Raw genomic sequence first — 24547 nt, 5'->3', positions numbered from 1 at the left:
AGGTGCTATTACCACGGAGGGGCATACGGGGGCGCTAGCACTGGATGTAATGGGCTGAAGTGGCAACGGTGAAGAAGGAAATTCCGGAGATTCTGCTACGCGTGACGTCAATAGTCAATCACGTGGGGGGCACGTTTCAGAGTGGACAGCGTGCTGTAGATTAGCCTCTAACATGTGACTACCCAGGCGATTTCCGGTGGACACCGTCGGATTTGAAGAATGAGCGGCGCTCCCAAAACAAGTTAAAATTGTCGATAAAAGAAATATTGGCAGCATTACAGGCGGATTTTAGCCAGGTGTGGAGGCTTAGAATCCTACTGAAGCGCTCCACTCCACGGGCCATAGTAGGGATGGGACCAGAAATATAGTGAAATGGGGTGAAATGGGGGATTTCCATTCCTTCAGAATGAGTTTTTTGGCAACAGTTGTCCCCAGTGTCAGAGACTGTTGCACAGCTGAAGTCCAGAGAGGTCTCTGAGCAGCCAAAGATGCCGAGTTCCGCCTCCGGCTGAAGGGTTATTTTGTAGGCCTTAGAGTACCAGTCAAACATTTTTGCCCAGAATCCCGACATTGAAGGGCAGAACCAGAAGGCATGAGACAGAGTGCTCTCTGACGTCTGACACCTGTCACACAGTGGTGAGACAAAGGGGAAGATCTTGTGCAACTTATGCTTAGAATAGTGAAGATGATGAGTGACTTTGAATTGGATCAGCTGGTGCCTACTATTAACTGAGCAGAGTTGTATCACAGACAGACTCCTACCCCATAAAATGTCAGAAAAATCAATGCCAAGTTCAAATGCACTTTTAACAGGCATACCACACCGTAAAGACTGAGCAGCCCTTCACTGCATATGAAACAATGTCCGCTCTTTTAAGGAAGAACGGAGTTGACGTGCAATTATGTGACCCAAATTAATAGAGAGCCAGGTCACTCCCTCTTCAGGCATATGCAGCATCCTAGGGATTTGCATCTACATTAAAATGCTTATGAAAATAGTTTTACTTGGTCAAACCAAGCATGGACCATGGAACCACCCAGGCTAGGGGGCCCGGGTAACTTTTGAGTTAAATAAAAATATGTTTATGAATAAAAGCCTGTTTTTTTTTTCTAAAAACCGATACCAATTGAGCCAAACAATAGCCTACCTATGTCATCTGTCTCACTCATCCACTCCCAGTGACAGCTCAGCTGATGTGATTTGACAAGACACTACATTACATCAACCGATGACGTGCCTTGTTTATCAACAACGTCACGCACGTGATCGTTAACGTGACCCACTGTACAGGTCATGATCAGAACAATCTAGTAAGAGAGTGGCGCCAGCGGAGGTCCCAAATGCGTGACATGTAGCCAATGATAGCCAGGAAGGGGGCTCGAATGCTAAAATAAGGCTGATAATATACTATTTGATTCTTTAAACGTCTGACACTTTCAAAGTAGGCTACAAACGGTCCATTTTGTGGCAACTCGACAGCACTGCTTAATCCATAATCTTACTTCCGGGAACTTTTGTGAGGTAAAAAAAGTGGTCCACTGGAGTGAATGGAGATGTTGCATCTCTTCTATTATATGCTTCTGGTCATGATTTGATATATCAACCTATCACCACATTGTTTACTGACCAACGTAACGTGCGTGCAGTAGAGTTTAATATTTTTCCCGAAAATCAGACATACCTGTCTGACCTCGGCATTTCAGGTTCACTCTCCTGGTTTGCTTCCTACCTCTCGAACCGCTCATACCAGGTCTCATGGAGAGGGTCCCTCTCCAGATCCTGTCCTCTTACCACCGGTGTCCCCCAGGGCTCAGTCCTGGGCCCCTTACTTTTCCTTCTCTATATCAGATCTCTTGCCTATGTGATCTCTTCTCATGGCTTTTCTTATCACTGCTATGCTGATGACACCCAGCTTTTCCTTTCCTTCCCCCCCTCCGACACTCAAATCGAAGCTCGCATCTCTGCATGCCTCAAAGACATTGGCGACTGGATGTCTGCCCACCACCTCAAGCTCAACCTTGGTAAGACAGAGCTACTCTTCCTCCCAGGAAAAGACTGCCCTCTCACAGATCTCTCCATCTCCATTGACAACACCACTGTACTTCCCTCCCAAACAGCTAAGAACCTTGGGGTGGTCCTTGACAACCAGCTGTCTTGCTCTGCCAACATAGCTGCTACAGCACGCTCCTGTAGGTTCTCTCTCTACAACATCCGCAAAATCCGTCCCTTTCTCACAAGAGAAGCGACTCAACTACTGGTCCAGTCTCTTGTCTCCTCCCGCCTGGACTACTGCAACGTGCTCCTGGCCGGCCTACCTGCCACCGACATCCGACCGCTTCAGCTCATTCAGAACGCTGCAGCCCGTCTGGTATTCAACCAACCCAAATTCTCTCACGTCACTCCCCTCTTCCAGGAGCTCCACTGGCTTCCCATCTCGGCCCGCATCAAATTCAAGACACTGGTACTGGCCTACAGGGCAGTACACCAGTCAGCTCCCCTGTACCTGCAATCCATGGTCAGGTTCCAAACCTCTCAGCGCTCCCTTCGCTCCTCCACCAGTGCAGGTCGCCTCGCCCCTCCTTCTCTACGGGGACTCAAAAGTCGCTCATCCCGATCTCGACTCTTCTCGTCCCTGGCACCTCAATGGTGGAACGAGCTTCCACCTTCGGTCAGGACTGCTGAATCACTGCCAATCTTTCGGAAAAGACTAAAGACTCACCTTTTCAGGCTCCATCTGGGCCCTTCTTGATCTAACTTCGTTCTCTCTCTTTCCTTATTTATTAAAAAAAAAAAAAAAAAACTAACCAACCTTGTACCACTAACCTAAACTTGTACCACTGTTCCTTCAGAAGTTGTAGTTGTCATAGACTGTGCTCCATAGTTGATTGCTCTATTGCTGACAGAAAATGTGTTATTGTAAGTCGCTTTGGATAAAAGCGTCTGCCAAATGACGTAATGTAATGTAATGTAATGTAATACCAGGAAACGGGAAATGAGGCCCTCTTTCCCGGTAATCCCGGATTCTTTTTTGTATGCATCAAGGAGAAATATACCGATTAGTTCCAAACCTGAACGAATGTATTATTTGGTTGCATTAATATTAATTAATTAAGGCAAAACGGTAACACTTTACAATACTGTAACACAAAAATTGGGTAGTTACTAAGGAACGAGTCACGAACGAACCATTAGTTCATGATTAGTTCATGAATAGTTGATAGGTAGTTCCTTAATGGTAGTTACTTGAGAAATGACCATTAGTTACCATGTTAACGAACCAGTAAGTAATGATTACTTCCTTTAAAAAAATAATTTCTTTCTTTCACTAGTTCATAAGTAGTTAATGGGTAGTTCCTTAATCACCCTTAATGGTAGTTCCTTAAATATCCTTAATGGTAGTTACTGACCATTAGTTACCATGTTAACGAACCAGTAAGTAATGATTACTTCCTTAATTTTTTTCTGCTAGTTCATGAGTAGTTAATGGGTAGTTACTTAAGAACAGACTATTAGTTACCATAGTTGTTACTAGGGAATGAATCATTAGTTAATGATTACTTCACCATTAGTTACCATATGTGTGCCCCCTCAAGTAAAGCAGGCCATCATACTTAGTTGTTACTAGGGAATTCATCATCATCATCATGCATTGTATAATTCACCAATCGCCTGGATTGGCGTATGAATAAATCCTGTAGTAGCCTAGGCTAACCATTTTCTTAGAGAGTTGTGGAAACTGCCGTGGAAGGAATGGAGCCGTAAACACGTCGATCAGCCCGTTTTCACGCTCTTTTACGCACAACATCAATGCTGTTTGATGCTTGGCACCGTGTGCTTTTGGATATGGGCTGCTGTGCTCTGGCGGCTGCACCGCTCGTCTTCCAGCCGTGCCCAGTCATAAACTCCATACCGCATACCGGAGCACGGCTTTATCAGACTATCTCCACCCCTCTGTGCACGGACATCGACTACAACCAGACCATCATGCCCAACCTGGGGCATATGAACCGAGGACCGAAGTTGTCAGGGTGACTTAATCATATTTAAAGCTGGAAATAAGGATAATATAAATAAGTGTAAAAAAAACTGAATTCTCCTTTAAACACGCCCATTTGAAGCTTTGCCCCGAGCGCACAGACATTTAACGTGGCAGGGAGAATAACAAAGCGCATGGGCACGCCTTCAATTCAATCCGTAAATCCATCGCTGACTGCAAGCTCGTTTTTAAAGCATGAGTGGTAATCTTTATACCATATGAAAGTAGAAGAAATAAGGAATCGATTGGGATGAAGGATGTCAACCTAGCATGTCGGGAAGGGGGGTAAATAAGGCTCCACAGTTGATGAATTGGAATGTAACTAAACAAGTATGTTGATAGTGCAGGGGAAAGCACACTCTGGTTCCAGATGCAATACAGTGTAATGGCTCAGCCATGCTGGGGGCGGGGTCAGGGTGGGGTAAATTCCCCCCTTCTATCCATTCAGCAAAGTTAGAATTTAGCTGATAGCCCAGCCCAGGCAGACACGATCGGGGATTTAACCACCGCAGTAAACGCAGATCTGAGCAGAGGTCTTGTGTTCTGCTCTAGAACCCCCAAACATGTAGTTTAGAGCCGCAGCACCGTCTTTTGGTGAGTCAGCCCATGAGATATATTGGCGGTTTTACCCCACTCGCGCGCCAGCCGTTTAACATATTGTGGGCGTTCCCAGACAAGCGGACTGTCTCTATAGGCTACATTAGACAGATTAATCAAAACATTGATGTCACAGGTAGGCTGTATACCATAATATATCATGAATCTATGTGAATCAATAGATTTATATAAATAGTAATCACAGCCTAATGCATAGAGATAAATCCTGAAACCTTCTCGCAACAGTTGTAGCCTAAGCCAGTGGTTTTCAAAGTGGGGTCCCCAGCAAAAAGGGGGGATAATCTATTTTCACTATAATTCCATGCCATCCATAAGTAACACAATCTAAGATAGTGTAGAAGTGAGTAACTAGGCTAATTATAACCATAACAGCACAAATAATTGACAAAAATCTCGAAATAAATATACAGTATTTACTCTGAGAAATTAAAGAATGAGAAAAGGAAGAATTATTGATGTTTAAAACTGAATAATGACATCACAACCATCTAATCCTAATGCTAATTTAAAATGAGATATTCCTCTAAATCTATCTTCAAACTGCAAAAGAGAAGAAAAAAAACGACCACATTTTTTTCAAGCATCCTCCCCTGTTTCCAAGCTCAGCAGCCGCCACTGAAACTCGCGCAAGCGCTAAATTAGCGCTTTTACGACGATAGGGCCCTGTGTGTTTTAAAAAGTCATCATAAAAGCTCAGCAGTACTGTAACGGCAGTTTTCTGAATGTTTGTTTTTTGCATCAATAATCAGTCACTCGTTGAAAATGAACATAGGATAATTTAGTCAATGAACTCACTTTCTGCATGCAGTCTCTCTGACAGTGAAAGTCCTATTCAGAAGAGCCCTGAGCTTTCTCTCATATATTGTAGTGAGTAGTGGCTGTACCCCCACCGCCCTGAGTCCATTCAAATTAACATTCCATTACGCCAGAGGATTTTGGGTCACTGAGGGTCTTGCCAACGACCCTCCGGCTTATGAAGGTAAAAGTTTTCTCAATTAATTTCCCTCTTTGCGATGTGATAAAAGTTTCTCAGTGAGTTATAGTTGATTGCCTCACTGAATTATCTGCTAATACCCAATTTTAGCAGCATAATTTGATGTCTTGGCGTGGCAAGGCTGTGCATAATGACATATCCAAAAGGAATTCCACTTTCCACTGTGCAAATACCTCTCTGCGCTGGGAGCGCAGCCGTAATCTCCATGCAGCGCACCCAGCGCAGAGCGGTATTTGCGTGTAAGAGGTCCTTTTCAAAGCTCTTAGCGCAAAGTAATTGCACACTGCTGATGATTGCATAATGCCATCTATCACCACATTTTAGCGCTGAAACGCCTGCTTTGGCTTGTGGCAGCCAATGCCCAGTACAATTATAAAAGGCATACGCTTGTGTCCGCCCCCAATTTGCATTGCCCACGGCGTTAAACGAGCGCAAACGCTAAATTAGCGGTTTTAGGAAGATACAGCCCACAGTATCCTACCTGCGTTTTGAGCTGTTGGGTCTATCTTCAGAAGGGTGTTTGTTATTAACGTTTCTTCAGCGTAACTCAGTTCACATGTGTATATTCCCTCCCGCGTCTTCGCCGAGGCTCGGAGCTCGAGGCTGCCGGAGTCAGACAGACCCTTCACCTGCTCCTTCCACTGCTCCACCTGGACCTCAACCTGGGTGTGGGTCTGGGTGGCGTTCTTAGTCAGGATGGTCTCACTGTGGTTGAACTTCCAGGTGAGGCTGGCGTGCCTCAGGTCACTGGTCTTGTCATTGCAGGGGATCAATGTGTCAGTGTTGGATGAAACAGTCACTGGAGCTGAAATGATATTACATACTAAAAATAAAACAATAGAAGCAATCCCAGAATATAAAGAAGCAATGAAAGCAGTTTGTGGGTGTGTGTGAGTACAGGTATGAGAGTGATACACATATGGACCAGCTTTTATGATGAATGCAAACATTTTAAAACATTTGTGTGTTTAGTCCACCAATCTGTACAGCTGGGTTCAATCTCAACAAAAATAGACCTGTTGAGGAAGAAATGGAAAAGTAGCTATAAGCAGCATTCCTAATTAATCTGTTACGTTGGACGCATATTTACACATTAAGCCGCTAAAACTCATGAACAGTGAATCTGCTTCACCATTATACAGCAAGTAACATCTTTGTGTGTTTCTGGCTGAACTGAGTCTGGAATGTGCAAATGCCCAAATCTAATAGAAAACATTGCCCAAGTGGCCTTGACAAAATACCTACTTGTCTTCTGGAATAAGGTGCTCACCTCTTATCACGCATCTTCCCATGGCACACCAACCAAACTCTCTCCAACGACATTTGGTAACCCTTTATTTTATAGGTACCCTAGTTACATAATATGAACTATTAACATTTTTCCCCAAGTCTCTGTTTATAATAACAAAGCTACGGAGTGGCAACTACATCTTAGCCTAGGTAAACCCAGCCACCACGTGACCTGCTCTCTCAGTTCCCAGTCACTATCGTCTAGCGAACGGGCCATTCAAATCGATTTCCGCGGCGATTGAAAGACTCGCGCAGACCCGCAGCCACCCCGCAGCCAATGAGTGACGGCGTGACTGCCAACATCAGTCCTGCCGTGATCGGCCAATCAGAGAGTGCGTCTTTGTCAATGACGTATAACAGCTGCAGCGGCTAGCCATTAGCTTTTGGTCTTTCCAAAGCATAGCTCCCGAGCTAGCTACTAGCTATGGCTATGAACAGCTACAGCTACGTATTGTTGTGTCGCCGTTAAATGCGCTAATGGAGGACCAGATACGCGAGGCTTCTAATCTGGGAATCAAGGCGTTGCAGATCGGTGGGGTGAATGATAAAGACAAGGACATGGACGCTGCAAGCTTGTGTATGCAAGTCCAGAGGCCTTGATGAAGAAAAAGTGGCGAAATATGCTGGCACCGGCTACACGAAAATTAACGTTATTAAATGCTGTAACGTTAACGGTAATTCTCATGTGTATGGTTTATTTAGCCTACTCAATCTCTTCTGAGATTATAACGTTAACCTGTTAGGACGCTGTGAGCTTATGTATATAAGTCCAGAGAACTTGATGAAAACAAAGTGACAAAATATCCTGGCATCGGGTACACGAAAATTAACGTTATTAAATGCTGTAACGTTAACTGTAATTCTCATGTGTATTGTTTATTTAGCCTACTCAATCTCTCAGCCCATGTTGATGCTGAACCAAATGACCAGTCCGGCTGCAATGGTTGATTTGTGAGGTTAATGGCAGCCAACAGAACTTCATATTGTTTCCATACTGTACTGCATGTTGTACTGTTCATACTCAAATTGTACTTTTTTGAATGGAACTGAATAAAAATGTTTTTGTTTGATACTCTATTCTGTTGTATTGTCATGTGAGAATGAAAACAGCTATATTAATAGTACTTCAAAACAGTGGTTCTCAAAATGTTTCCACATAAGGATCCTTAAACTGAATAATGTGATGCTAGACCTGTGCTTGTTTATTTAGCAAAAAAAGTGTAGTTAAAGTTATACATTCATAACTTGTTCTGCAGTCATCAATCAGACAATTCTCCAAAGCAAGTGTTAACTACATTCAGAGTGAGCCAGTTATAAAAACATAACATGTAACACATCACATCAATACTGTAGCCTACAGTCCAGTGGTATGGTGGGCTCACTCTCTCGTCCAGCAGCTGCAGATGTCATTATCCACGTTATTGATGATTATTTATAAAAAAATCTCATTGTGTAAATATTTTGTGAACGCACCAATAGTTAGAGAAGGAAACCTCTCTTTGCATTTTATTTTGTTTTTTAATAAAAGTAGGCTACTTGTGATATCTCACGTAGAAAATGCAGATGTGAACAGCTAGGTTAATGACAAATATGGAATATCACCCAAGGAAATACCACGGTTTAATGCCAACAGATAAACCATACAGATTTGTTGTAATTGTGAACACAAATAAGGGATCAAAGACATGGTTTTCAAGTATAACACAATGTACAACTTTTATTCAAAGACAGGATTGAAAAATATAGGTCACTTGTATTCACTTCAGACAAGACACTACGTTAAAGTCTGAAATTTACCTAGATTTGCTATAAGAATTGACATTTCAGCTTGTCACCTGATGTCATTATTAATGGCTTAACATCTAGCTAGGTTGCATCTGGAATATGATCTGGATTATGTATAATATACAGCATTTCGGTATATTCCTACCTCTTAACATATAGCTAGCTAGGTTGGATCTGGAATATGATATCAAGGCTTGATACATTTGTAGCCTACTCATACAGCAGTGTGAAGCTCATCTAGCTAGGTTGCACCTGGAATATGATATCAAGCCAGTAATGTCAGGTCTCAGTCGCATTCACGCTAACCTCTTAACGTCTAGCTATAGCTAGGTTACATCTGGATTATGTATAATATACAGTATAATACTACGCTATAGGTCATGACATTCACATTAACGCCTCCAAAAATCTACTGTAGCTAGCTACCGTTAAATAGGTTTATCTGTAACCACGCTGAAATGTGAGGGCATTAACGTTAATATTTCAATTAGGTCAAACACACCTTACCGTTATGACTGCGGCCGTTTTTGAGTAACATTAGCGTTAAGTCCATGATCAAATCTAGCATTTCGGTATATTCAGTGTGTGTGTGTGAAAAGGATGTTAGCATGCTAGCATTATTAGCACAGAATGTATACAGTCCATGGTACAACGTTAGGCCTTCAAGTCCTGAGGCGAACAGCACCGGAGGATGAAGTCTGCAGACTGGTTAGGCTCTTGCATTCAGTGTCCAACAAGCACGCCTGTTTCCTCATCAGGTTGGCAGCAGCTGACTGAGAAGGGTTTAGAATTAATACCTGAAAGAATAAACAGAGAGGACGTCAGTACAGTAGACACATGTAACAGTATAGATCCCCGTTATGAGGTCTGTTGATCAAAATATCACCTCAAGCTATATCGAAATCGCGTTTTAGTGGACGGGCAGCGATCATCCAAACGGGTTCATAGCTGGTCTGCGGCTAGCTAGTAGCTAGCAACGTAGCCATCGATTAAAACAGCGTTACATTTATGATATTTTAGTGATGTTGGTAGACACACGTAACAGTATATCCCCGTTATGAGGTCTGTTGATCAAAAGATCACCAAACGCTATATCGAAATCGGGTCTGAGCGGACGGGCAGCGACCATACAAAGGACAGCTTGTACAAGCTGGGGCTTCTCATCACCTGGACACATTTTACGGCGAAATTATCTGATAAACTGGCTGCGCATAACATTACTTATTTGCGGGAGTGCACGGGGGAAGTGGAGATTAATCGTGCAGCACTAGTACATTAGGTTATAAGTACATACCTCAGTCAGACTCTGGCAAATCCGACATGATTTGCTATCCTGTTGGTGTAGTTTCACACCAACCCTCTCCAGGCGTAGAAATACCCCCTTCTCGAGTGGTTTGCAGCTGCCCAACTTGCCTTTAGAACGAAGGTTTCTCTTACAAAACCTGCAACCTGTGGTTGCTAGCAGTAGCCTAGTGAGTTAGCTAGGTGGAGTTAGCTCGAGCGCTAACAACAAAGGTCGCAGAGCGATGATGCCATCTGCTGCACTGCGCATGTGCTCTGTGCACAAAGCTGGTTGGATGAAGGTTGCGTAATGGAGCGGTCTATCGGGGGGGGCCCAACAACCGCAGGAAATCGTTTAGCACAGGCGGGGGACCAGACCATAGTGACTGAGAACAGGTCTGAGAGCAGGTCACGTGGGGGATGGGTTTACCCAGGCTAACTACATCTGACTGACATACAGTTCCTCTCAAACTCCACTGAGAAAGTTACAAAGCCCTTGTGGCTGAGTGGTTCAAGCCGTGTGCTTTGCAATCAGAAGTTCAGTGGTTCGAATCCACCACTGGGTTTTAGCAATCTCTGTCCCAGGCCAGAGCTTCTTTACAGGTCAGGTACCATGTAACTACATATGAACTACAGTTGAATAGGCTCACTCCACTTTACAGGTCCGGAACATGTAACTACATATGAACTACAGTTAAATAGACTCACTCCACTTTACAGGTCCAGTACCATGTAACTACATATGAACTACAGTTGAATAGACTAACTCCACTTTACAGGTCTGGTAACATGTAACTACATATGAACTACAGTTGAATAGACTAACTCCACTTTACAGGTCCGTTACAATATAAGTACATGAACTACAGTTGAACAGCCTCACTCCATTTTACAGGTTGGTTACAATGTAACTACGTATGAACTTGATTTATAACTATTGGTAATTACTGTGTAATTACATTTGGTGTTCATAATAAAATTAAAATAAAGGGTTACCCAACATTCTAATGTTGTCAGTTTTTGGTGATGATACCACTGATTTTTACACAAAGATTTTAATATTTTCAATACACAGTATTTATTATGATAATACTAATAATACTAATAATAATAATTATTATTATTCAATTCAAACTTTATTTCAGACCCAGGGAGATCCATAATATAATAAAAAGAAAAACAATAAAAAAGGCAGTACAATAAATAGTAAGTGTTGATAACAGCACACAGGTTACCAAGATACTCAGGGTCTAGTACTGTATACAGACATTTTCGCCAGTGGTTCCACAGTCTGGAAAAGAACTTGCCCGAGCTGCTTTCATGATTGGTCAGTACAGCAATGATGTCATTTATTATTATTATTATTATTATTATTATTATTATTATTATTATTATTATTATGATTATTGTTATTATTATGATTATTATCATGATCTGTGATATCTCAATGATCAGCAACAACATTGATTTTGATGATGGATTATGTTTTGTGCAATATCAGATACCATAAAATAGGTCGCATCGAATCCTATTAAAACCGCATTGTTTGATGCCATGCCTGCCACAGCATAAAATCAAGCAATACACCTCAAGAGGGTGTGGTTTACACTGATTTTACAACGGCTAATGGCTGTTATAAGGCACGATGCATAGTGGAGTGTCTTAAAGGACGGCTTTCCCGTGGGGAATATGAATATATATTAAATCTCACGCCCCTAAGGTTTTCGAATCCGTTGAAATTTTTGAAATTGGTTGTTCACAGCCTGACCTATCAACCATCTCTCACATTATTTTCATGACGCTCTGACGTAAAACGCGTCGGGGCGTCAAGTCCAGCCTTGCGGAAGTCGAGCACCTATGAACTACACTACTTGTGGGCCTGTGCCGCCATGGTCCCGCCTCTAGAGGTCCTCCACGCCCCTTCAGAGGTCTTGAAGAAAAACAAAAGGCAGCCATCTTTTCCCACCGCCTAGCCTACGGTAGCTAATGTTAGCTTTCCATAGCTCCTTGCAAAGAGACCATATCTCGGGAACGGAAGCACGTACAGACACGGGACTGGCGGCATTGGAAAGCTCGTCAAATTTTACATCTAGTAGAAGGTGCGTTGAAGTAACGAAATCAACGCTGAGCAATGTACCCGTTTTTACACATTTTTACATGAAATAGTTACAACATCAGATGCGCGTAACTCCTAGGAAAATGCCTTTTTTTTCTTGTTCTACTAAATGTTTTTATGTCGAAGCCTTCTTCTTCTTCTTCTTTGACTTTTATGGCGGTTGGCAAGCATATATGTGCATTACCGCCACCTACTGGAGTTTGATATCAGCCAAATGCCTGAGGGGTGGGCGTGGACTCGAAGGCCACGCGAGCCCAGTGCATTGTGGGAAGTGTAGGATTTCGGGTCCCCGCACCCGCCCCTCCCCCACCCCCCCCCCCCCCCCCCCCCCACACAGAGTGGATTTTAGTTGATAGCTATGGCTGTGAACAACCAATTTCAAAAATTTCAACGGATTCGAAAACCTTAGGGGCGTGAGATTTTATATATACATATTCCCCATGGGAAAGCCGTCCTTTAAGGGGTTTATTGCTTTAATAAAACAGTTACTACGGCTGGCAAGGTTTCATAAAATAAACACAGCAACAAACATTTAAATAATTTATTGATAGCAAAAAGCCAAATCATTCCGCCATAAAAAAAATATAGTTCTTCACGGTAGGCTACAGCTAGCTAGCAATTACGTTGGTGTAACCAGTTCGAGTCACGCTCCTTCCATAAAGCCCACCAGCTTTGATATATTTTTGACTAGTTATATTATTATATAGATATTCTAACAAGAAACTCAGAGCAGCATCACGTGAGCCAGAATAACACAGTAACTTCTGGTTAAAACCTTCACAATAAAGGCAATTCAATAAACTAATAGCCTTATTGATGCATGTTGCAACCTTTTTTGTGTGTGATCCAAAACACATAGAACACAGACAATTAAACATCCATTTTAACCCTTAGTGAGTCGACAGTTCTGTTTTTTATTTACGCAGTTATAAATTACTGTTTTAATTTTGAAGATAAAAACACCTAGCTTCCTCTATTCTGTCTATTCCTAACGGGTTTGATTTAGCTTTGTAGGGTTAAACTTTAAATTAATTTTCCACGCGATAGAGTGACACAGAAGTCACAAATAGTAACAAACTGCTCCAGATTGGTCCATTAAAAACCCAGTAAAGCAACATAAAAAAGACCTGTTTTCTTTGCAGCACAATTGGGACTTGAGGAAATGCATCTGGCTCTGAGTTGTCTTCAATTATTTAATGCGGGAGTGATTAATTAATACGGATGAGGTTAATAGCAGGCACTTAACGCAGATGTGTGTTTTTAGCAAATCATTATCATGTCTGTTGAATGCTCTTATATTGTCTATCATTGTCTTCCATGGTGTGTCGTCACCTGAATTGCGTTTCGCCACTTTACACGGCGACAGTAAGGGTGGCGTTATCAAAGAATTCCACTCTGGGTCCTGTTTTCATTTTTGTGTTTTCAGGCCACAAAGAACGCCGTTCCCGTTCAACGCTAAAAAGTTTTATGCAGGGAACGTTGCCATGTAAACAGGGCCTTAGAGAGAACAGCGCTGCAGTCATTTTGCTGCAGTGGGATAATGAGTGGAACAAGCTATTAGCTATCTCAACTCACCAACTCACGCATTCAAACAGGCATATGACTCAGGAATTACATAAAATGAAAGAGCAGAAAAAAAAGAAAAGTTAATTACTAGGCGTCACATAAATCTGTACTATTCAAACCCTCTTGTAAGAATAGCAGAAATATTTACACCAATGTAGGACATCTATTTACCTTAAAAAAAAATCTCCTGCATTTTGGATTAATATCTCATTGTGTGGTGAGTACCTGATTCACAACATGTAGATTTTTTGTGTGACTTTGAACGCCTGTACCGTTTCCCCCAATACTAACTTGACGAGTGTAGCTCACTGTATACTGTATGGAGAGTGACAGTAAAGGTGTTGAGTGTAGCTCACTGTATACTGTATGGAGAGTGACGGTAAAGGTATTGTGTATCTTGGTTATGTGTGGGCGATATGGCAGATGGACGAAACCCCCCAAAAGTTGGCGCATCCCTTGAACATAATTATGAATAAACACTAAGAAAACTCTGTGTAATCATGGTCTGATCATAGTCTGAGGTTTTGACACCCAACCTGCAGATTGAAGAAACTGTCAAACTGACACTCTCTAGGTATATTCCACAGTTGAGTTTTTACCCGCTGTGGACTTCAATACAATACTCCACTATCAGCCTATTGTACATTGGTGTCTATGATATTTCTGTGCCAAATAGTAGTGAATTAAACCTAATTTGCATGCTGTTGAATTAGTCGATCAGTTGACTTACATGATTGGCTCGAAGTTGCTTTCCTCCAACTACTGTCAGTGCTGACATTGCAGATGTAGGCAGTTTCAGTGTTATTAGCTGAAATCAGCAGAGAACTGCTGATATCGAAGAGCTGCTGGTTCCTCTGGACGGTTGGTTTCTGGGCGATCGGGTTGGATGGAGGGCTGGTGGACCAGGTCAGGTTAGGCTTTGGGTAGATTCCCTTCGAGCTGCAGGTTACTGTGTTGTCTACCTGCTGAATGTCGATTCTACTGACTGGAGCTGCAGAAAATAGAGGATTCATTTATACAAAATCTGCATTTAAAGAGTAACCCTAAAAACCCTTTTCAGCTGAGGGTTGTCGATGGATTCAGGTCAAATTGACAACCTCCTGAATTGCCTCTCTGATATAAATCTATGGATGACCGATAACTTCCTACAACTGAACCAAGATAAAACAGAAGTCATGGTAATTAGTGATAAGACTAAGAGGGAAATTGTTGTCACCCATCTAAAAAATAGAGGTCTTAATGTCACCTCTCAGGTTAAAAATCTGGGTGTCATATTTGACAGCAACTTAAACTTTGAGGTGCACATTAGAAATGTGACAAAAACAGCATTTTACCACCTGAAGAACATTGCAAAAGTTAAGCATTTTCTTTCCCGGGATGATGCTGAAAGATTAACCCATGCATTTGTAAGAAGTCGTCTCTAGATGACTGTAATGCTCTACTTACTGGTGTTCCAAAAAAGTTATTAATAAATTGAGATTGGTTCAAAATGTGGCAGCCAGGGTACTCACGGACACAAAGAAATGTGATCATATTACTCCTGTTTTAAAATCATTACACTGGCTGCCGGTTGATTTTAGAATTGATTTTAAGGTGCTCTTATTGGTTTTTAAAGTCATGCATGGACTTTAATGACCTCGTATCAAAATATGTTCCTGTCAGAGCCCTGAGGTCCGCAGATTCCCTCCAATGATCTATTCCACTGTGTAGAACTAAAACATATGGAGAGGCTGCTTTTAGTTCCTATGCCCCTAGAGTCTAGGGACATAAGCCCCTAGTCTAGGGGCTAGATTGCTCCTGACAGTACACAGACAACCAGTCGCCCCCCCGCACAAGACGAACGCGCGACCCGGGCTTCCCTCTCTCAATAGCGGGGTGAATCTCTTTCTCACACCGATGTTACAGTAAAAGCTGTGCACGGGCGAGTTTGACCGGAAGGGGAAACCAAATCATTATGGGGATCAGAGTTGAGTATAACACTGGCCAGTATCCACCATCAAAGACATTTATTCAGGTCAGGAGCCGTGAAGATGACTTGATTTACAAAAATGGCTTTTCCTCCGCTTTCTGGTCTAAACTAACTAACTAACTAACTACAGAACGGATGAAGGTAGAATCAAGCTTTTTTTCCCTATGAAACTAGAGACTCTCTTCTTTCTATTGGGATATTCAGTCTTTACGTAGTCATAGAAGACAATATTCTGTGGGTCTTGGAAAATTAATGAAAATGATCAAAAACCCTTGCGGTGGCTAGTGACTTATTCTCAAAACCTCTGCCAGGGAATGAGTTAAAGCCCCATTCAGCAAGTTTTCCAAGTTTTGCTATTGGAGAAACTGCGCCCTCTGCATGCAATAGTATCGATAACGATATCGCCGTTCAAAGTCAAGAAAACACAGCGCCAGGAAGCTCTATGTACATGTTGTGACATCGGGTACTCACCACGTGATGAAATAATAATCCATAGTTCCGTGAAACATCATTTTCGTAGCAAATCCGAATCGAGTTACTTCCTGGTTTCCAGGAATACAACGCTGTCGCTGTAGAGCGCATGCGCGCATCTTTTTTTATTTTTTTATTTTATTTTTTATTGCCACGGGACGTGGCAGACAAACTGCTTAGTCCCAGGGCTGGCCAATGGAGGGCGGTGTGGGATAAATAAAGGCGAGAGTCTCCCTATTACAAGTCAATCTACCATGTCCTATGACTAAAAATCTCTTATATTACAGTAAAAAATGTCAAAAATCTTACTGATTGGGGCTTTAAAGTGGTCATGCGCTTTATACTTCATACCTTTATACCTTCATACGCAAGATGCTGATATTCTGATTTCGTCTCCTTCTTTGGTAGACAGCGATTGTTGCCTAGTGCAGCTACTGAATTTGCTGATCTTTGGTGCCACGTGAATCCCCTATTACCTCCCACAAGGATTCCACACTGTGGTCACCAGCTGTGGGTATACAGGGTCCTGCACCGGGTCAGGATTCCGCGGGGCCCTGCCGGGTACCCGTAAAAAACCGCGGGGTGCGGCGGGTAAAATATACTCTTCTGTAAATTAATTAACTAAATGCGAGCGGGTAGTAGAACAACGTAGGAGCCATGTATGTTTTTCTGTTGCACTCAGACTGAATTCTCACTATTTTGAGGCAGGGGGTCTGGCAGCTGGTCTGAGATGCAGGCAGAGGGAAGAGACAAATGCGTGCGTTTTCCGCTTTGTTTACATAACCGGCATCATTTCAAGCATACCGTGCACTGTGTGATGCTATATGGACTGCACAAAACATTCAAAACTCAGCTGCGGGGTCAAGGTGATTGATTGGAGGCAATACGAGTCGGACAGATACTGTAGTAGGCTAACGTTAGCCTCCACTACATTACACACTGGCTGTTTTCATAGCAACAGGCAACAACATGGATACCGTGAAAGTGGAGAGGTTGAACTTTGTAAAAGTGGATTTACGTTACTGTAACAGCGATCATAAAGGCAGTATGGATTATACCAGACATATTGGAAGTAACTGGTAAGCTTGCTGTACAACTGTCTGTAGTGTATGATAGCAGAGTTAACCAGCTGGTTAGTCAGCTATCAGCTGCTAAACGCTAATTAACATACATCTGCTGAGAGTCTCGGCTGGAAAGACTGCTGTTCGCCTCCCGTGTGAAGCGGTGGCAGTTTCGTTAGGTTCACTACAAAATGTTTGCACTGCAGATTAACGGTTATTATATATATGCGGTTCCGGGTCGGGGCACGGGTCTCATGTCTGCGGGGCGGGATGGGTTGCGGTACCGAGTGGTCATATGTGCAGGTTACCGGGGCGTGGTCGGTATTGCACGTGGAGCCGGGCCGGGCCTTGAAAATCAGACCCGCGCAGGACTCGCAGGGTGTATATCCTGCCCGGTGTTAACACCAAAACCACAGCCAAGAGTGCTAACACTATGCTCAGAAAATACCCAGGAGCTCCGGTGTTTATAACACAAAAACTGCAGGCTGGACAATGTTCTCCCGTGATTTCAAACAGATTGTCGACATTCTGACAAGGAAAGGAATATAATTAATGCTTACACCGATCATGTGCAGCCTCCACTGGGCTCCACACAACATCGTCCTCCTACTTCCACAATACACGCAAGCACCAAAACTTCACAGATGGTCTCATTTGCTCATGTAGGTCATATAGAGGCACCAGTATTTCATAACCAGTTTAAAAGTTTGTGTACAGATTTAATTTTAACATTAAATGTTTATGGCCCCATACTTTTTATAGCCTACTTCCTGGTATGGTCGCAGTGACTACTGACTCCATACAGCACCAAAGTCACACACATTTGTTAAAAGTTCCGTGTTAATTTTAACGTGATACAAATGGAGGGCGGAGGGCAGATATGCGGTCGATATGACGACCAGTTGTGGGCGGAGGTGGGCGGAGCCGAGTAAACTTGCGGTGGAAGCAGACAGTGTATCAGGTCGAGACGAGTAAAGCCAAGTTGAGATGAGCCGAACTATCCAGTGCCATGTGGTGGAAAATGAGCCATAGCAGAAAGCATGGACATCCCGTGTCTCATACCTTTCACTTTTAGGCTGATGAGAGTCTCCTTGTTGCCCAGGGTGGTGCTGGTGTAGCACTTGTATCTGCTCTCGTCCTGTAAGTTCACTTTGCTCAGCCGGAGGGAGGCGTTCCCCTTGGAGATCTGATCCCGGAACAGTGACGTCCGTCCACTGAAGTGCTTGTCCTGGTGGCTGAGCTGGTCCTTGTTGTTGTAGTAGGAGTGGACATACGGGTCAGTCGTACTTTCTGCTTTCAGCAGCTGGATCCAATGGATGAGCTCCTCACCGGCTGGCTGGAAGTTGCATGGGAGAATGCAATTGTCCATGAAAACACAGGAGACCTGAGACTCTGGAACACAGCAAGGCGGAATCAAATCAGACTTAATTAACTTTTTAATTAATTGTTAAATAATTTGTTAATAACGTTCAAGGTGACTGACTCAATAACAACAATTAAACAAATGGATGTTTGTGCCAAATGTGCTGAAATTCCGTCAAGGCATTTCTGAGATATCGGGTTAACGAGCTAGAAATTGGCGTTCGTGAGGTCACAGTGACCTTGAACTTTGACCTTTGACCACCAAAATCAAATCAGTACATCCTCGAGTCCAAGTGGAACTTTGAGGCAAATTCGAAGAAATTCTGCCAAGGCATTCCTGAGATATCATGTTAACGAGCTAGAAAATGGCGTTCGTGAAGTCCCAGTGACCTTGAACTTTGACCACCAAAATCTACATGGTACATGGTACACGTTTGTGTTGATAGCAAGGACAATGGGATATTCTATTCCAAAGGATATGGTACAGTAAGGTCGCTTTCACATACGTTTTGCTGCATGCTCTGTGTGTTTTACTCACCTTATGTTTTACTAACCTTTTGTACTATTCATTTTTTGTACTATTAATTTTTTTTCTTTTTCAAGATTACATCAACCTGCCATGGGACTAGAGGTGGAAACTAGCCCTTGGGCTATAACCTGGCATATTTACTGTACGGCTGTACTGTTCATTAATGTGCAATGTCCCATTCTTTAAATAAATGAATCTGAAAACATATAAACTGTTTGGTCCGCTTAGAGCGCCAGAGCTCGCTTCCTCGGATAGTGTGCTTCGTTTGGGGTGGTGTGAAAGCACAAACCAACTCTGTTGCGGAACAAACAAGCAAACTCTGGTCCACTTGAAAATGTGGGTCTCGGTTCGTTTGCAAGTGAACTCTAGCATGGTTCATTTGTGGTGTGAAAGCAAACCGAACCAAACACAAGAGCAAATATAGGAAAGGCAGTGCATCATGAGTAGAAGTATGTGCACACACAAGTCGGTGCGCACACAAGTCAGTCACTGAGGCCCTACCCACTGCTAAGGCCTCATCCCTCTCCTCTGTCCTTGTCCTCCTTGACTTGTCTGCAGCTTTTGATACAGTGAATCACCAGATTCTTCTCTCTACTCTCTCTGATCTAGGCATCTCAGGATCTGCACTCTCCTGGTTTGCCTCCTATCTCTCTAACCGCTCATACCAGGTTCTATGGCGAGGATCCCTATCCGGATCCTGTACTCTTAGCACAGGTGTGCCCCAGGGCTCAGTCCTGGGCCCCTTGCTATTCCTTCTCTATATCAGATCTCTTGGCCATGTGACTTATCACTGGTATGCTGACGACACTCAGCTCTACCTCTCTTTCCCCCTACAGACACCCAAATCGAGGCACGTATCGCTGCATGCCTCAAAGACATTGGTGCTTGGATGTCAGCCCACCATCTCAAGCTGAATCTTGTTAAGACAGAGCTACTCTTCCTCCCCGGGAAAGACTGTCCCCTCACCGACCTTTCCATCTCCATTGACAACACTACCATGTTTCCCTCTCAAACAGCTAAGAACCTTGGAGTGATCCTTGACAACCAGCTGTCCAACTCAGCCTACATCGCAGCAACTGCCCGCTCCTGTAGGTTCTCCCTGTACAACATCCGCAAAATCCATCCGTTTCTCACAAGGGAAGCAACACAACTCCTGGTCCAGGCACTTGTCATCTCTCGCCTGGACTACTGCAATGTTCTTCTGGCTGGGCTACCTGCTGCAGCCATACGACCGCTTCAGCTCATTCAGAACGCTGCAGCCCGTCTGGTATTCAACCAGCCCAAATTCTCTCATGTCACTCCCCTCTTCCGGGACCTTCACTGGCTTCCCATCTCGGCACGCATTCAATTCAAAACACTGGTTTTGGCCTACAGGGCAGTACACCAGACAGCGCCCCTGTACTTACAATCTATGGTCAGGCTCCAAATCTCTCACCATTCCCTCCGCTCCTCCACCAGTGCAGGACGCCTCGCCCCTCCTCCACTACGGGGGCTCAAAAGTCGCTCATCCCGTTCGCGACTCTTCTCGTCCCTGGCACCTCAATGGTGGAACGAGCTTCCACCTTCAGTCAGGACGGCCGAATCACTGCCGATCTTTCGGACAAGACTAAAGACACACCTTTTCAGGCTCCATCTGGGCCCTTCTTGAACTAAGTTCTTTCTCTTAAAAAAAAAAAAAAAAAAAACTAGCCTAAACTAAACTTGTACCACTGTTCCTTCAGAAGTTGTAGTTATCATAGACTGTGTTGCATAGTTGATTGTTCTATTGTTGACTAAAATGTGTTATTGTAAGTCGCTTTGGATAAAAGCGTCTGCCAAATGAAGTAATGTAATGTAATGTAATGCAGTGCACCACACTGGGGGTCCACCACCCGCAATGATGACCTTAGGTTTAGGCGTGGGGGGTGGGAGAGGTTAGGTTTAGGGTTAGGGTCTGGGGGAGGTTAGGTTTAGGCGTGGGGGGTGGGAGAGGTTAGGTTTAGGGTTAGGGTCTGGGAGAGGTTAGGTTTAGGCGTGGGGGGTGGGAGAGGTTAGGTTTAGGGTTAGGGTCTGGGAGAGGTTAGGTTTAGGCGTGGGGGGTGGGAGAGGTTAGGTTTAGGGTTTGGGTCTGGGAGAGGTTAGGTTTAGGCGTGGGGGGTGGGAGAGGTTAGGTTTAGGGTTTGGGTCTGGGAGAGGTTAGGTTTAGGCGTGGGGGGTGGGAGAGGTTAGGTTTAGGGTTTGGGTCTGGGAGAGGTTAGGTTTAGGCGTGGTGTCTGGGAGAGGTTAGCTTTAGGGTTTGGGTCCGGGAGAGGTTAGGTTTAGGCGTGGGGGGTGGGAGAGGTTAGGGTTAGGGTCTGGGAGAGGTTAGGTTTAGGCGTGGGGTCTGGGAGAGGTTAGGTTTAGGCCAAATGAAAAGTGAAACAATGTTGCAACTTCACGCCCCCGAATCACCAAGTCCACCAGCTTATGGGGCACTTTACACGAGGACGGTTTCCTATGGAAACGGGGAATTATTTTATCGTTAGTGCCTCCCTTTTAGACGGCGACGGCAAATTCGCGCTTAGGAAACGACACATTTTGGTCAGAGTGAAATTGTGTGACACGCTTCCCGCTGAGGGCTCCATGTAATCGCTTTGGAACGGCACATTTCAGAAACTCTGACGTGCCTGCACACGCGACACACGCGATTACGCCATAGCCGTGCGCGAGTTGCCAACCAAATAAAACGTCAGTATGAATGAAGTTTGGCAACATTCAGAATTAAGCTACACTGCGGCCAACTTCAGTTACATGTTCAGAACGTTACTGCTGCGAGGAGCCGATGGCTGTACCCGGTCGGCATTTAACGTTAGTTACAAAAGCACGTCGACAGTGTTTTCTCACTGCCAGTAGCCTAACCACAGTAGGGTTTGACAGATCACAGTCAGCGCTCCCGGTCCTCGCTGCTCGTTAAAGATTTCCAATAGGCGTTATTCTGATAAACTGGTCACATATATGTTACATTCTCACCCGACAAATATTAAAACTTTAAAACAGTTTGGGGTTTTTTTTAGCTTGAAAAAAGCTTTTTGGCAAGTCTAAACTGCGGTAGGCGTACTCTACTTCCGCGTTTAAACACCGGAAAGACGATTATGAAATTACATCATGCAGAAGCGTCCTTGTATGGGCAAAGAATAAGGTGATCACACTGCCACCTAGCGACCTGGCATGTACATTACGGCGTTTTAAAAATTCAACAGCGCTCATGTAAACAGAGAGAAGGTGTGAAGGAAAAGGTGTGAAGGAAACGCTATTGTGTCGTTTCTTTCAGAAACTGTCCTCGTGTAAAGGGCCCCTATATGTGAAAGCGACCTAAGAACATGGTAATTCCATGGAAACAAACAAGGCTTCCTTTTACAGTACAGTTTAAGCTTACTTACTGGGTAACTTGTGAGGTTTTACTTCATAACGTTTTGGAATCTACTTGCACAAGTTATTGTATATTATCGGGTTAATATCTGGTAAATACCGAGTAAATACCTGGTAATTACCGGACTGTAAAAGGAAGGGTTACCCAATAGGCTACTGGATTCCACCTGTTATAGCCGGACAGATTTTTGATTCACATCTGCTCTCACACGCAACACACACACAAGTTATATTTATGTCATAAGGACAGACTCATATGGACAGACATGGCGCCATCTTATACAAATAGTTATTATTCATAATAACACACAGTCTCACACACACACACACACACACACACACACACACACACACACACACACACACACACACACACACACACACACACACACACACACACACACACTATTTTGATACAGTGCCAGTGGAGATGATAGGATTTGAACTTGAGTCACAGAGTGAGAATGTAATCTGGCTGGTTACACAGGAAAGTCAATAAAGCTGTCAACCATTTACAGGTTTGTGTCATTCCCCATATATGTATTTTCTTACAGTAATACTCCTCTTAATGTGTATTAGATGTTTACATTGAAAATGTTTCCATCAAGTTATACACTTATCCACATTCCATCAAACTGGAATTAGTTACTTATTTTACTCACTACTTACTTCTTCCTTGCTTCTGTTCTGCTAAACTGCTGACTAATGCTCAAAGTTAAAAAGTAACACTGCCACGAATAAGCACCAATACAGTAGACATGAAATACATATTTTTAATTAATAGTTTTTAGATACAGTAGCCTAGTGGACATTTGGCTGGTATTCCTGTTTTCCCTAGACTGCTATATAATACAATGTACACAGTTTAAATATAGCTGGCTGGTTTATTACTTCATTGGAATGAGATCAGACAGATCAAACTCACCTCCGATGGTAAGAGCCGCGCTCCATATTAAAGAGACGACCATCAGACAAACGACTTGCCGCACACTCATCCTGGTCCTCAGGTTCTCTGTCCCTCAAGAAAAGAGAAAAACTAACTTGCTTGCTGCACTGAAGCTAAATTTAGCCACCATACAATTAGAGGACAAACCATAATACGCAGGTTACCTGGTTTAATGAGTAGCCTACTGCACAATTAAATCCTGTCTGGTCTCATGTGAAGGAAGAGAAGTTTACGCATAGTAGGCGTAAACACACCCAAAGCACCCTCCCTATGTGGGAGGGTTGTGGTGGATCCGGTGCAAAACATATCCGCAGCTCTATTTTTATTCCTCTGTAAGTTTTTAACTATTTTTGCAACTACTCTGTTGCAATGCTTTTAAATGTCTATTTTATCCTCTTCTTTTATTCTCCTTTTTTCTTGTGTTGACCATCTTATGTGAAGCATTTAGATAGAATTGCCTCTATCTGATTTTATGCAAACCCAATGCTGTGGCATGTATGGACAACAGAAGACGCAAGGTACCAGTAGAGGCTTGGCGTCCAAACTACAGTATAAAGACAAAGCTGTTGTGAAATGTCTATTTTATCCTCTTTTTTTCTTTTTCTTATGTCATCCATTTTATGTGAAGCACTTTGAACTGCATCTGTGTATGTGTGTATGTGTGCTATACAAATAAACTTGACTTGACTTGACTAGCGGGCTCGTTTTGTGTGCTATACTGTATTTGTTATGTCTGACTGTCTCTGTGTGTTATGCTGATCTGTGCATGTGGGTTACCTGTGGGGTGGCATGTATGTGGGGATTTCCAGGGTTCTGTGGGACAATGAAGGCAGTGTACAGAGTGAGTGGGGACGAGAGAGCAGCGCGAGGCTGTGAATGTGGGAAGAGGTGGATCTGGGAGGGAGAGCTAGGCTAACGTAGCCTCACGTAGTCAGACCCACCGTCGTGCTCACAGTGAGTCTGTTCACATTGCCAATAAAGAGCCTAATTGAGGCTTTGCCTCAAATGGTATTTCCTGACTCGCCACATTGGTGTCAGAAGTTTAAAATTAACTCATCGAGTGCCATGGACGTCTTTAGACGTCCAATTAAATAGTGACGTAGAGTGCCAAGGACGTCTTTAGACGTCCAATGCG

The 24547-nt window shown here is 43.5% G+C and overlaps 1 protein-coding gene across 1 annotated transcript in view; it reads right to left on the bottom strand.

Moving 5' to 3' along the window:
- LOC310790921 (uncharacterized protein) overlaps positions 1–23530 on the bottom strand; it is a 30619-nt gene extending 7089 nt beyond the window's left edge. Inside the window, exons 1-4 of the mRNA XM_083652633.1 lie at positions 23392–23530; positions 18251–18580; positions 14418–14678; positions 6131–6454 (exon numbers count right to left, since the gene is read on the bottom strand). Coding sequence (XP_083508759.1) covers positions 6131–6454; positions 14418–14678; positions 18251–18580; positions 23392–23461 — 985 coding nt within the window. The 5' untranslated portion in view covers positions 23462–23530. The remainder of the gene's footprint in view (positions 1–6130; positions 6455–14417; positions 14679–18250; positions 18581–23391) is intronic.
- Positions 23531–24547: the final 1017 nt, after the last annotated feature.

The sequence above is a fragment of the Poromitra crassiceps genome (genome assembly GCF_964638095.1).
Source record: "Poromitra crassiceps genome assembly, chromosome: 2".
NCBI classification, from domain to species: domain Eukaryota; kingdom Metazoa; phylum Chordata; class Actinopteri; order Beryciformes; family Melamphaidae; genus Poromitra; species Poromitra crassiceps.
The sequence above is the reverse complement of the archived record's forward strand: the minus strand, read 5'-3'. Positions and strand labels throughout refer to the sequence as shown.